Here is a 15,573-nt window from a genome sequence, read left to right as displayed (position 1 = left end):
CAGACCATGCATTACAACTAATTGGTTCTTATCAAAATATCTCTAGAATTTACCCAATTCTCAGATATCAGCCATTCAGAGTATCACTAAAGCTGGCAACTTTTCATGGTAAATTTGCAGATATTAATCACATATATGTTTGTGAAAATATCTGGAGGTACGGGGGTAAAGTAGTGATCACTGGGGGCATGGATTTTTCTGGATGTCCATTGAAGGACCGTAGAGCCAATTTCCCTAGTCTGACATGGAAGATAAAAGGGGCTAAAAGATTAAATTTTATAACAAATATAATCAGTTTTTTGATTTTACCTCTTTAATAATTGTGAATATTCAGTCTATTTTGGATAACTTATCTTATGTTAGAAAGACCTCCCAAGATAAATCTGATCACAGCATGTTCCTGTTGCTGTGATCCCCAGCGATCAGCTGTACGCTGTGGAGGAATCTGGCAAAAAGTGTTCAGTTCCCTGCAGCACCCCCACAGGAGGAATAAAGTATTACATGGCACCTTTTTCAAGAAAGAGATGTTTTGTTTTTTTAGCCATTCTTTATTCAGATTATTTGATGGAGGTCCTGGTTGAGGGACCCTACCCATTCTGTTAACTTCTGTCCTAATGGGGTAAGTGAAACCTTAAATAGTGATATGGGTGTCAAGGCCTTGACCAGTTTGCAAAGTAAATTCAACATTGGCTATTAAACGCCCTAGTTCATCATAATCGACATCTCCAATGATATTTTTATCATAGGAAAAGTTAGTGGAGTATAGATATTTAACTTGAGTTGTCTATAGTTAGCTTAAAAAGGTCACAACCACATTTTCTGAACAGCAAAATGTGCTAAGAGGAGATCTTACTTTGGTTCTTTAAAAGTATGTTGCCCAGCAGAGGGCGACAGTGACACCAGGAGGAAAGCTTCACTCATTGTGAACATTGTATGAAATCGGATATCTTTCCAAAGGCAGAGACCATTAGAATAAAAAGACATTTAGCCAACCCTTTTATGACTTTTTTTAATACTTTTTTTATATTATTTATCTTGGGGATTTAAGCAGCATTAGTAGGGTTCATTGCAATTATGTCTGGACTAGCCCTTTAAATGCATGGGAAGATCAATAGCAAAGACTATGCAGGTATTTTTTCTACAATATTCAACTGCAAGGTCTTCCTTTTATGATAGAAAAATGTGTGTGTGCAGCAGGAAAGATTGCAGCCCTTTCAGCCTCTGACCCCCACAGTCTGAATATTCGGGACGCCAGTCAAACTGCTTCACCAGCAGCATGGTGACAGGCTCCAGACACAAGCCCCCTGCCTGATACAATCTGTATTTTGGGGAGAATAGTCTGAAATCTGAGAACTTGAGCCCTATTCTTTCACACATAAACACGTCTCCATCAAACAGAACTTGTTAAAAGGTTGAATGTTCTTGACTAGTGTGTCTTACGAGTATATACTACATGTTACTGGAAAATTTCCATTAAATTCTCTGTAAATAATATTTGTCAAAATCTAACAAGTCGGCCTTATTTAATGGGTAACAATGGGCAAACCTGGTTCCCACATGGGGCCCCTAATTTTACTTATGTGTGGATGCTTAGACCCCAATTTGTTTTTCAATCTCCTTCCTCAATGGAGCTACTGAATAGCCTTCCTCAGGTGCCCAACACATGCAAACAATAATGTAGAGGATGAATATTGATGGACATAATAGAGAGTTCTGGGACCCCCCCCATTTTCCATAAGTGGCCCAGATATTTCTAATGATGGCCTTGAGCCATCTCATAGCAACATTAGACACCATGGTAATGAATGGCACTGTGGTCACTACAGCTAGAATCAACAGACTGGTTGCTCCAACTAGGTGATAGCCTCATCCCTCTTGCCAGTGTAGGATTAGGATAAAATTATGGCTTCTTCAGTCAGGTAAGGGATGACGTAATAAATTATATATTATATTACTATTACAATTCAACTTTTTACATTTCTGAATATAAAAATAAACTGTAGCCAAAGTAAATGAACACCCACCTCTCGAATGTGATCACCTCATGCAAGAATTTCTCATGACTTTATATCAGAGATTTCACAAAGAGCTTTAATATTTAAATCCTCCCTGGAATCTCTGTTATGGTAAGTCTATGTTCACTAAATGACCCTGAAAAAACTGGTGGATTATCTCTTCCCAGGCTCCTGTGTGTAGCCTTTACTCAGCCCCAGATCCAAAATGTGCCGAAGCATGTCTCCATGGTGAGACGGGAGACAGAGAGAAATAAACTCTGGAGAATTCCAGCTATATACTGACTAAAAAAAAATTGAGAGTTTTGTGACTTTTATGCTTGTGAGGACTTGATTTAGACTTTTTCAGCGACAGGGCAGAGTGAAGTTTACGATTGTTGCTGACCTGGCCATCAAAGTGTAGAAGTGGTCAAAAATACCTTAAAATATATTGTAAAATTCTCATACACATATGTGGGAGGTTGCTCATCTTGAATGCCAGAATTAAAATTGGCATGACCTATTTTTCAAAAAGGTTCCACCAGTGTTGGTGAATTCTGATCATTATACCTTTTAAGTTGGTAAGATCCCATCAAATGTGTTCATATATCATAATCGGTCTTCCACCTTAAATATATGTACAACTAGCCATAACAAACAAAAACAAATGTCAAGACCACAACTGGTCTTCATGTACCCCGAATCCCTCGACAAGTGAAGATGGCCATAGATGTTCAGTAGCTGCCAGCCAACGTCTTTCAGCCCTGACAATAACCAAAAATCTAATGTCTATGGCCACATTGACCATCACAATATGTATTGATCTAGGATTCAATCGGTTTACTGCTGTTTTGCTGACCTTTCTTTTCTTATTTTATTTCTTTAAAGCTTCGCCACCAGCAGTGGAGCTTGGTCATGGAGAGTGTGGTTCCATCTGATAAAGGCAACTACACTTGTGTGGTGGAGAATAAGTTTGGAACCATCCGACAGACCTTTCAGTTGGATGTGCTAGGTAGGTGCAGAAACTCAAGAATTCCAAAAAGATTGCTCTTAGATGTATACTGTTATTCATAATAAGGTTTTCTTCTGTGAACTCATCATACATATGCATGGGCCTTACTAAGAAGTCTTTGTTTGCCACTCTTCTCACTGAAGAACTTCTGTATATGTGTATGAACCATACAATACCCAGTTTGTTTGTTGTGCTGTTTATGTACTTTCTGTAAAGGCTGGAAAAGGAAATTGTGTTTTTGGCAACTATATAATAGATATCCAATAGCAGTACGAGACTAGCAGGGCATAAGTAAGTTGTTAGAAGCTGACTTGGACCAGCACACTGGTTCTTCAGAGATGTTTGTACAAGCCACAATGTCTCCTCTGAAGAACCAGGTTTTGAAGGTCTCCAACTCTCACATATAATAACATTGACAAGAGGCTTTCATGTAGGTCCAATGAAAGGTAAAGAAACCTGCCAAAAGTATTGGCCTACCTACAAATCTTGTTTTGTGTTTTTTATTTATTTTTTACATGAAGTAAGTAAACTGTGTTTTATTGTACTGTTGCTTCTTTTGGTGTTTTTATACCATGATTACTTGAATGCTCCATTTTTTTTGTTTTTGTTTTTAGAGCGATCTTCTCACCGACCCATACTCCAGGCAGGGTTACCTGCCAACAAGACAGTTGTAGTTGGGAGCGATGTGGAATTTCACTGCAAGGTGTACAGTGATGCTCAGCCTCACATACAGTGGCTAAAGCATGTGGAAATTAATGGGAGTAAATATGGACAGGATGGAGATCCTTATGTCTCAATTTTGAAGGTAAGCTTTGGAACACATTGATTTTCCGTGTTAGAGTCAAGATGCTTTATATAAATTAGAAGTCTTCATGTTCTTCTGAAAAGCTGGGGAAGAACTTGTACAGAAGACTATTTTGCAGATCTGTTACTGATTCTTGGGGGTAGTCAATGAGTTATTTGGTGGACACAGTGCTCTTGTCCATAATCAGTAAAATACCATTGTGTAAAATAGTCTACCCTGATGGCCATGAAATATCAGACTATGCCAGTTCTTTTTCTGAAGGAGTACTCCAAGTAATTAATATCTGAGTGCCATTACCATATCTAGATCTCTGGAGTTGGGGGATGTATAAAACAGATTAAACTTTACTTGCCAGTTCCTAGTGTTTCCTTAACGGAATCCTATGAGATATCTATAGGCCTAGTGGCATTGGTATCTTCTATGGACCATAATATGGAGAGCCAGAAACATATTCAGCCATCTACTAATTTAGTCTGTGCTAAAATGTGTTGGGGGAACTCTTAACTCTGGATAGGTGGAACCCTCACCTATCACCCATGGTCACACCAATTGTTGTTTGGTCATTATACTTCCAAAGTGGTGTTTTCTTGCTCTGGAATCATGTGGTTTTATTTTATATTAGGGGCCCTATTACACTATTTATGGGGACCGATTATCCATGGTCAACAATCCATTGGATGCTAAAACATGTACTTGATGAAGTCTATTTATTTATATTTTTAACACCTTCAGTCTATTGTGCTAGGCTCGGTCAAGAGCAATTGTGGTTCTTTCTGGGGTGAATAAGATATCTTTCAGAAGCATCTACCAGATTAAAGTGACTAACCTAAATCATTCAAGATTAGCTATTTCGTTCCAAAACACAATAACTCATTGACTGTCATGTCAGTCGGGGTGGGAAGATAAATGTAGCTTCTCATCTCACTCAACCGTGGTATTATGTTAATTTTGTGTGGTAACTTGACTCATTCTGGAATAATGACTTTTGCCTTAGTCTCCTGAACATAGTTTGTCATTACTTGTCTAAATAGAAGTATTTTAACCTCTTATTTTTTAGCGTTTTCTTTTTAATTTTTTTATTTGAATTTTCAAAAAGATACATTTAAAGGGAACCTGTCACCTGGATTTTGGGTATAGAGCTGAGGACATGGGTTGCTAGATGGCCGCTAGCACATCCGCAATACCCAGTCCCCATAGCTCTGTGTGCTTTTATTGTGTAAAAAAAAAAAAGATTTGATACATATGCAAATTAACCTGAGATGAGTCCTGTCCCTGACTCCCCCCACGTACAGGACTCATCTCAGGTTAATTTGCATATGTATCAAATGGTTTTTTTTACACAATAAAAGCACACAGAGCTATGGAGAATGGGTATTGCGGATGTGCTAGCGGCCATCTAGCAACTATTGTCTTCAGCTCTATACACAAAATCCTGGTGACAGGTTCCCTTTAAACGAATGCAGGTGTGAACAGAGCTTTTCAATCCTGAAATTAATAAAAAAAATTTACACGTGTTAATATGTCACACACTCAGATTCCCGTACATCTCAGTAAAACCAACTACATGGAGATGTGAATGTCTACGAAAAAAATCTATGTTGTTTAGTGGTAACTGAAAAGAATGTAGTAAAAAATAGTGGCAGAATCATTGGGCAGGTTTAGAAAGAGCATTGGATGAGTTTAAGGGGATTTTCCAGTTGATTTTCACAATTGATAGGTTATCCTAAGGATAGCCCATCATATTGGTGAGGGTTCCAACTCTCAGCACCCCTGCTGATCAGTTGTTTGAAGGGGCTGATTAGTTAATTGGCGAGAGTGCCAAGATTCAAACCCCACTGATCTGATATTAAATGCCTATCCTTCATAAGTAGAAAAAAGGATTGCCGTTTCCATGGTTTGAGTCTCATATGTTGCGACTGAGCTGCAATTTCAGATCAGCAATAGTGCAGTATTTTCTAAGGCAGGGTAGACTTTGACAAAACCTGAATAATTCCTTTAAATTGACATAGCAAGCAGGTAGATAAAAATTGGTTCATGGTTGGTCACATTTTAATGAGGAATATTTTGCCCCTAAAGTTTTATTTTCCTTATGAAATGTGTCATATATAGTTATATTTTAAGCTTTGGGATCTTTGTTTTCATCCTCAAAGACAATATAAATATACTAAAAATTAGGTGATAAATATATCATAGTAGTCTGCTGAAGCTCCCACCGATCTTCCCATCAGCACGTTTGTGCTGAATGTTATAGACCATACCACCCATACAGTTTTATGATTCATCGTTCTATACAACAACTCCTCACCGTGGATGTTTTTGACTAGAGTCTTCCATTTTACTGATCAAGGGGGGCTCCAGCAGTCAGACCTTAATGACCTCAGATTTATCACCTATCCCAACATTTTTGCTTAACTACTACCAAGAGTAAAATATGTTTTTCCTAAATATGAGTAAGCCATTTGCCGGGATGCAGTCCAACATTACCTTATTTCTTTCTTGATGATTGAGCAAATTTTGAAGCCATATTCTGAAGTTTGAGTGTTTGCTGTTCCTCCAGACATGGATAAGCAATAATTCAGAAGCTGATGATGTCTTAAATCTATACAATGTGACATCAAAAGATGAAGGAGAATATATATGTAGAGCCAACAACTTCATCGGCATAGCCGAAGCTGCATTTTGGCTCAACATTTACGATCCAACAGCAGGTAAAACCATAGACTCAAGGTTTTGAATGAGTTCTCAAGCTAAAAAGAAAGTATCCTGAATATTCTTGGGTCTTTGGTTGCTTGTAGATTTGGTGTTTCTGCCACCATTGGTGCAAGAGATGTCAATGAAAGAGAAACCCACAACCCACATTGCGAGGTCGAATCAAGTCATGCAGATTGTAACTTGTGCACCTTCTAAGCTGAAATGGAAAGGTCTGCCACCATAAAGGTAGCCATTTGGTAGGCAAAACCTATGTACTTAAAGGTCCAACCTACCAATTTTCTTTCAATCAAAAAGGTAACTGAAGTCAGTTGTACTTTACTAGGACACTGGCTCATGAACTGCCAAAATAAAACATTTATACAAAACCAACAGAAACCATTTTGGCCCCATTTTCCAAAATGATTGTCTTCATCCTTGTCCTTCATCTTTCTTCCTGGAAAAGATGTTTTCTAATATCAGGCAGATGGACCTAATTAACCACCCCTATGGTCATGAATTCTAAACCCTTTACTAGTACTAATAAACCTCAAATTTTTGAGGTTTTTAGGTTTTGCCCCATATAGAAGGACCATTGCTTGTGTAGTGTTGTGGGTCCATTTTTCAGATCTCATTCACTTGCATGCTACATTGGTGGGACAGTCTTAGAAGGCCTGGTGAAGGGTTCTGGTATCTTTTTTTTTTTCCTCCTACAGGTGATAAGCTACTTCTGGTTGCTCTTTCAATTTTTAGCTCCATGCTGGGATTCTGGCTTCTTTGCATTCGTTTTCATTGGTGTTATTTTTTTTCCTTCTGTTTCCTCTGTGTGTCCTGTTTTTAGTTTATTTCTTCCCATTCTTTTTTTTTTTAGCCTACGGGTGTATACTCCTCGGATAAGGATATTGAGGTTCTCGTTTTACGCAATGTGTCTTTTGAGGATGCTGGGGAGTATACCTGTCTGGCTGGGAATTCTATTGGCTATTCACATCACACTGCTTGGCTGACCGTTTTACCAGGTATTCCCTCTCGCATCTTTTCGGTAATTCTTTCCATGTGCCCAAGAAATGCCAAACAAGGTTTCACCAGTTCAGTTTTTATTTGTGCAGTTTAGCATTTTACCCTTATGGTGAAAGCCATATGACCTGTAGATGAAATATTAGCTGCATATCGCATTGGTTCATTGGTAAACTAATCAAATTTAAATCCTTTATAGCGTTACCCATGGAAAGTTTTTATAATTTTTCTATAAGCAACCCCAAGTGATTTGTAACTTTGTAACTTTTAGTTTGGCATTTCTGTACATATATATCTTTCATGATCATAATGTAAGTATGTCAAATTACTTCTTTGTCTGCTCTGTAAACCATGGTGTTGGGTCCCATTACCCTTTGCTTCTGTGTCACAAATGCTACAGCATGCTTCTGTTCTCATTTCACTGATTCTAGACTTATTTACAATGAATTACATGTAATTGTATTGTTCTGTAACTATAATAGGCCCATATTTATTGTTAACTGTTATGCTCGTATGGTGATTAAACGGGTTGTCCGGGATGGAGGACTTTGTTACATTAGTACAAGACAGAAAAACATAAAACATACATCCATGTCCTACCTTTTCCAAGTAAATTCTTCGCCGGAAGTGAACTTTTCTTAGACTCTGTGACGTTCAAGGTCCCTTGCAGGAGCGCTGAAGCCTCTTCTTCCGGCTGCTCAGGAAGCCCGGTGACGTCACCGGCACTGATGGGCAGGCTTTAACGCTGCTCTAGCTAGTAAAACGGCTAGGGCAGCGATAAAGCCCGCCCATGAGAGCCTGTGACAAGCTGCCCGGCGGAAGCCTCCGCCCGGCAGTGTGTTATTGTAAACAAAAGAGCTTTTGCAGTGCGCGATTTAGCTCAGCGCAAACGAGATCATCGGAGCATGAACTGCTCCTATGCTCAAGTCAGGGGGCTGCCTGGGTGAAAATAGAGGTCTGAACCTGGAAAACCCCTTTTAAAAGGGATTTTTTTTCTGGGATTGATGGCCTACCCTTCAGGGTCTATCAGTGGTGGTCTGGTTTCCCGGCTGATTAGATAAGTGAAGAAGCTGCAATGCTTTTCGGCAAGCACATTGTCCACTTATTTTTTTTACCCTTGCACAATGCCATAAATCTATGGTTTTGGATATGTCTGGTACTGCAGCTCAGATCCATTCAAGTTAATGGGACTGATCTTCAGTACCAGATATAGCCACAATGATTTTCACACTGTAGTGCCATGATAAACAGTTGAGGGGACAGGGAGCTTACTGATCACCTCAGACTTTTCATCAATCTGCTTGTCGTCTTAATATCCTTTTAACCTACCCTATGGCCTGTATTACACCAACAGATTATCTGACCAATATTTGTCCAATCAGACCAATAGTTGATGTATATAATAAAAGATCTGTGTGTGTAATAGGCCATCTGACCAATTATTGGTCAAAAAAATCTGTCAGATAATCTGTTGGTGTAATACAGCCCTAACCAAACAGTTCACATCAAGGTTCTTCTATTCACAGTACTTAGACAAAGTTATTAAACTGTGCTAATTCACCTACAGCCAGCTGAGTATTTTGCAATGGATATTTAATTTTGTAGACTCCTCTAGCCACCTCTTCTTTCTGACTCTTTTAAGGTTTAGAATTTTTATTTTTTTCATCCCAATAGAACCAGTTGTCAAAGTAGAAGCCACTGCCTCCAACTCTGCCAGTGTCCTAATTGTGGTGACTGCAACCATTGTGTTCTTCTTGGTGGTCATTATCATCATAGTCACCTACCGGATGAAGAACACTTCCAAGAAAGCAATGAACACTCCAACAGTGCAAAAGGTCTCAAAATTTCCACTGAAACGACAGGTAACAGAAAGTAGATACAAGATTACTATCGATGTTCTTCCCTCTTTCTTCTCACATTTCATGCCCTGTATACTTCTTCTGGGTTGTACTATACGTTTCATTTAGTCTGGTTTCTAACCAGTGGTGGTGCACTTGTAGATTTGGTGACCACACAGTCTTCCACCTCCACTTATGAAATGTCTCTTACAATAATTAGACATTTTTAATGGCAACATGATCAACATTGCCTCCAAAGATTAAGACCTTGTATGACCTTGTTCATGAGTGAAACCCATCCATGAAATAAAGACCAACATTGTGGATGAGTAACTCATCCTGTTTCTGTAGGTGAACTGTTAGGTTCGGGTGAAATCGTTGTCTTACCTTATGTTGGATGCTTTGCAAACTAGTGTTTACTAAAGATTCTACAATCTAACCTATTCTTTGTCATGTCTTACCAAGTGCTCAAGCTTGGTGGTCTATACATATGACTCTAGTCTTGAATTCTATGGTTTCTGCATGTGTAATTGCAAGCATGGTATGACCTTTCTTAACACAGTTTCCTGCACTTTGCTTCATTTCTACAACCTAATAATATAGATGTAATTTTATGACCTGTACAAGCAGACTCTGCAGTTGTCTCAAACCTGATTGCCTACTAGCATAGTAGCATCTATTGGTTTCCATACTTAATGTACATCCCATGACCAAAAGTGATGCTTCACTGGCACCAGAAGTGGATGAAGACTTTGCCCATGCTTGTACCCCTTCATATTTATTTTCCTTATAGAAAAGAGAAGCATTACATTTATTCATTCTTATGGGTTATCTCTTTATTGCCTCCTGCACACGACCACAAAATACAGATGATGTTGCCTTTTTTGCTTCAATAGGTGACCATCTTTTGGCCAAGGATAGGGTATGTTTTATCTTTTTGTGGAAAGGAAGTATGGCCGTGGAAAGCAAAAGATAGAACATGTCCTGTTCTTGACCGAAAAATGACTGGCGCACTGACCCATTGAGGTCAATAGGTCTACATAAAAAAAATCAATGCAACACGGATGTCATCTTTTGTGGGCTGCAAAATACATACGGTCACGTGCATGAGGCCGATGGCCAAGTTCTGAGGTTGATCGTTATATGAATCATAAATCAGAACCGTACATAGATTTATAGCTAGCTTAAAAAAAATTACTCTAGCAGGGATACAGATGGCACCTTTTTAGTCATAAACCACCTCTACCAAGAGCAATGAAAGATACATGCCTAATATCCACACTCAAGCACTGAGGCCAATGTTCATGTTAACATGTAGGGGACCCTGTGGGTCTTCAGAATGGAGGAAAGGTCTGACATAGTCAAACATTTGCCAAGTGCAAGTTACTCTGATAAGGCCCACGTATTTTGAAGGGTTTCCTTTATGTCTTCCTTTTAAAGTTCCTTGTACAGTAATAGCTCAATGCCAGGAGGGCTCTAATCAGCTCTGTCAGGGCTCTCTTTTAACATATGAGGTTTCATTTCAATAATGAGCGATTTATCAAAAGCAGTGTGTAAAGCAAAACTGGCTTAGTTGCCCATAACAACTAATCAGCTTCAACCATTCAATTCCTAAAGGAGCACTGAAAAATGAAAGGTTGGATCCCCATTGTTTTCTATGGGCAACTAAGTTAGATTTCCTTTACACCACTTTTGATAAATCTCCCCTATCTTATATCAACCAAGCAATAGAATTTGTATATTCTATTTTCTGTAATGTATCAATTTCCCTCCAGCGCTTCAGTCGTTGCGTCCTCCGTACTTTCTTTCATGTGGTATTTTTAACATGTCTGTCTTCTTTTTCCACATTGCGGGTGCATGATGCTGAACTGCATGTATTTGTGAAGGATTTTGATCTTTTGCCCATACACCGAATGAGATGAAAGGGCAATGTAATGTCTTCTAAGCTCAGATACCCTCCACCCATCCCAGATCAGAGCTGGAGAGCATATGTTGCAATGTGTTTGTTGCCTTCCCTGTAACCTTGGAGGTGTGCAATTCCCCGAACATGCTGTGGTGCTCATTATAATGATAGTAATGACATTTAAATGTATTCCCAGCCAGAGAAAAAAATGGTGATGAGTTTATCCAATTTACATTTTGATGGCAATGAAATGCTTGAAAAATAGAGAAACCCAAACCCTTTCCTGCCTGTCAGAGACCACATAAAATATCTTCATATTTCTATCTTCCTCCTTATCCTTTTTCTTTCTTTTTTTTATAATTTTTTTTTCTAAGTTTTTTTTTTTTTTTTTACGAAGCCCAACAGTGGGCAATAATACACTTTTTTTATTTCCTTTATTTAAGCAGGTGTCTCTGGAGTCCAACTCTTCCATGAATTCCAACACCCCACTGGTGAGAATTACCCATTTGTCCTCCACTGACGGCACGATGTTGGCCAATGTTTCTGAACTTGGGTTGCCGACTGACCCTAAATGGGAATTGTCCAGATCTAGGTGAGTTAACATTTTGGTTGTGGGTCTTCAGGAGCAAGAAAAGAACTAATCAAGTCCAATTTTTTTACATATTTTTTTTATTTTATTTGTCCTAGGTTGACTCTGGGAAAACCATTGGGTGAAGGATGCTTTGGTCAAGTTGTCATGGCTGAAGCTATTGGTATAGATAAGGATAAGCCCAACAAAGCCATAACCGTAGCTGTGAAAATGTTGAAAGGTATAAGAAAGAGAACGTTTGTTTTCTTATTTTTCCGTGCCACATGGTTTAAATAGTAGGTTAAAGGGGTATTCCGGTTGTTAAAGGGCATCTGTCAGCAGATTTGAAACTGGCTGACCTGTTAAATGTGCGTTTTACAGCTGAAAGCATCTGTGTTGGTCCCATGTTCATATGTACCTGCATTGCTGAGAAAAATTATGTTTTTACATATGCAAATTGGCATCTAGGAGCAACGGGGGCGTTGCCATTACACTTAGAGGCTCTGCTCTCTCTGCAACTGCCGTGTCCTCTGCATTTTGAATGGCAGAGCCAAGCAGTGTAAACCTGATCACACCTGGCCCTGTCAATGAAAGTGCAGAGAGTGTGGCAGTTGTAGAGAGAGCTGAGCCTCTAGGTGTAACGGCAACGCCCCCTTTGCTCCTAGAGGCTCATTTGCATATATAAAAACTTTCAAGTACACATGCAACAGGTCACCAGTTTCATAGGTACAAATCTACTGACAGGTGCACTTCAAAGGCATGTGTATGTATCCCCTATCCACGGGATAGAGGGTAACTATTAGATCAATGGGGGTCCTGCTGCTGAGAGCCCTCCCACCCCCCCCCCCCCCCCTAGGCCTCCCGAAATAAATAGAGTGGCCGATCGAGTAATCGCACTGCTGCTCTATTCATCTCTACCGGAGTTCTGTAGACAGCTTAGTTCAGTGCACAGCTATTTCTGAAGCACCCATAGAGATGAATGGAGCGGCAGTGCTCACGCCTAACTTTCCACTCCACTCTCATGTTTGGTGGAGATCCCAGAAGTAGGACCCCCACCAATCTAATAGTTATTCTCTGTCCCGTGGATAGAGAATAACTTTTAACAACCAGAATACTCCTCTAACTTTTTTCCATGGGTCAGTTTGACTGCAGTCATAATAGTCATAACTTTTTTTATTTGTTATTCTATATTTTTTGTCTTTTTTTAATGTAATACTTGGCATTCCTGAAGGCCTTTTTTACACTTTGCTAATCCAATGACACGCCATGGTTGCTTCTTGAGATGCCAGTGGGCTGACAGAAATAGCTCCCTTCGCTACCTGTGTTCCTCTAACAACACGGTTGCTATTGACACAAACGGGTCAAAAACAGCTGGGATCGATTTCTCTGAACTGGGTCGTTGCAGCTGGAGACCAGCAGTCCATCACAGCTGGGCTTCTACCTGATCACAAGGGAACAACTTCTGTGCCCACAACATCTCCAGGACATACTATTGTGTCCTATTAGGTGACCACATGTATTGTGTCCTATTAGGTGACCACATGTAGGACATAATAGTAAGTCCATTTGCAGTAAGGGGATTCTATATCAATTTCTTTAGCCACGTCCAGATCATAGGCTTTTTACTCTTTTGATCCATGTCTTAGTTATGTTGTTTGATCTTTGCGTAATTTCCAGATGATGCCACTGATAAGGACCTCTCGGATCTGGTGTCTGAAATGGAAATGATGAAGATGATTGGAAAGCATAAAAATATCATCAACCTCCTGGGTGCCTGCACACAAGATGGTACGTTTCTGTGGGTTACAGAGCAGGAGGGGTGTGCCAAGCATAGGTTAACCTAAAAAGTTTGTTTTCAAAAACTCTCTTGTATTTGCGATTTATTTTATTTTTTTGGTCGGTAAAATTGCTACGATTCTGAAAGTCTACCACCTTTAGACAATCTGTCGGGGGAAATTTAGATGTAAAATATTACCATATCTGCATAAATAAACCGCAACCGAGCAAAAGAAGGCCATAGCCTTTTTAGAAAGGTCTCATTGCATATACTGTGGAGTTATCATATTGACCTAGCTGCCGAATAGCTCTTGGATCTACTATGAAAGGGATTCTCTAGAACTTAGGATTTGTTGCTAATTGTTGCTAATCGATCATATCTAACTGCCCAGCATGTCGGACTAGTAAAACATGGCTGCTTTCTTCTAGAAATAGTGCCACACCTATCCACAGGTTGTGTCAGGTATTTCATTGAATGGAGCTGAGCTATATACAACCCATAGACATGTGGTGATGTTTTTGGAAGATAGCAGCCATGTTTTTCTTATTTTGGACAGTTTGTCCAAGGTTGGCCTTTGTTTTTGTTTTATTGGCTCATCTATAAATTCAGCACAGGATAGATGGATATAGCCCCTCCATAAATTATGCTTATCCACCCCCCTTACCTTTACCTGGTCCCAGGGACTGGAAATGCTTCTTCAGCTACATACACCCAAGCAAATATTTCCAAAAATCACCATTTCTAAACTCCTTCTTTGAATCGATAGATAGGAGAAGGAAAGGGCCTTTAGTTTATCAACCCCTCCCTGACATAGGCCTCTTCCTGTTCTACCAGGGGAGCTGCCAGAACTTATTAGCGGCACTTTGCTCCACATTTCGATAAACGATGTCTAATAAAAGACATCCTGCACTACACAAATAACATTGGTAATAAATTACAATCTCCAAGCAGCAGCAGCCGCTTCATGATGAGGCACAGGCTTCAGGAAAAAACGTGGCAGGACATGGCTTTCCTTGCCAAAGAGCAAAGTAGTGGATAGTAATGTGCAGAAAATATGTAACTCCCCCCCCCCCCCCCCCCCTTCCCTTCTTCCAGGAAACCAAATAATCAGGAACATCTCACAAAAGGGTGATTTTTGAGTAGATGGACTCCATAGTTGATCCCGGTGAAAGGTTTGCTTGCACAGATTGTAGCTGGATTTTCAACCGGTTGGAACCATCAATCAATGGCACGATACTTCAAGTGTACCTATCATTTCCTAAAACTTTTGACTTTTCAAACATTTTGATAGGGAGGAGGGGGGGTCCAAAAGCTGAGACCCCCACCGATCGCTGAAACAAAGGGGTAGAAGCGCCTTGCTTGAGCATTGGGTTTCTTCGGCTCTGCTCAATGCTTTTTTTTTTTTTTTTTTTAATATATATATTTATTTTCCAAAACATGGTGTTTGTACATAAGACAATAATAATCATAACGGTATGCCTGACATGGTAAACACAAACATCCTTACATATAGAAAAGTTCTATACAGCATCCCAAGAACACCCTCACAATAATAAAATATTAATAACTATATCCCCCCCCCCTCCCCATTGGCTGCCGTCCACTCCATCATTTAATGTTTACAATAATAACACTTTATAGCTATGTAGATCTGCGTGCAATTCTCCGTTTCCTTTCGATGTCCTCATAAACATTAATTTTTTGAAGGTATGCACCCCACTCCCTTATTGAGGGCGGGGAGACAGAGCCCCAATACTTCATCAATATAGCTTTAGCGACCATCAAACCCCGCATCCAAATCCATCTTACCTGGGCCGGGACTTCCCCTTCTAACCCACATTCTCCAAAGAGCATTATCAGAATCCCTGGGTTATAGTTCGTTGAGCTCTCCCTTTGTAGGGTAGCGAAGACCTCATCCCAGTAACTTCTTATTTTGCTGCAGCTCCAAAGCAAGTGGACATAATCCGCATTAATGTA

General features: G+C 39.7%; 1 protein-coding gene across 6 annotated transcripts in view; it reads left to right on the top strand.

The window, feature by feature from the left end:
- The window catches only part of FGFR3 (fibroblast growth factor receptor 3), a 77,322-nt gene that overhangs the window by 48,073 nt on the left and 13,676 nt on the right, over positions 1-15,573 (top strand). Inside the window, exons 6-12 of one of the 6 annotated variants that reach the window (XM_040419225.1) lie at positions 2,880-3,003; positions 3,618-3,808; positions 6,366-6,516; positions 9,185-9,378; positions 11,698-11,843; positions 11,939-12,060; positions 13,497-13,607. In XM_040419225.1, the coding sequence (XP_040275159.1) occupies positions 2,880-3,003; positions 3,618-3,808; positions 6,366-6,516; positions 9,185-9,378; positions 11,698-11,843; positions 11,939-12,060; positions 13,497-13,607 (1,039 nt within the window). Of the gene's footprint in view, positions 1-2,879; positions 3,004-3,617; positions 3,809-6,365; positions 6,517-7,367; positions 7,513-9,184; positions 9,379-11,694; positions 11,844-11,938; positions 12,061-13,496; positions 13,608-15,573 lie in introns of all 6 variants that reach the window. The other 5 variants (XM_040419230.1, XM_040419229.1, XM_040419228.1 and 2 more) reach the window with 5 other exon arrangements.

The sequence above is a fragment of the Bufo bufo genome, chromosome 2 (assembly GCF_905171765.1).
Source record: "Bufo bufo chromosome 2, aBufBuf1.1, whole genome shotgun sequence".
NCBI classification, from domain to species: Eukaryota; Metazoa; Chordata; class Amphibia; order Anura; family Bufonidae; genus Bufo; species Bufo bufo.
This window is presented reverse-complemented; position numbering and strand designations above follow the sequence as displayed.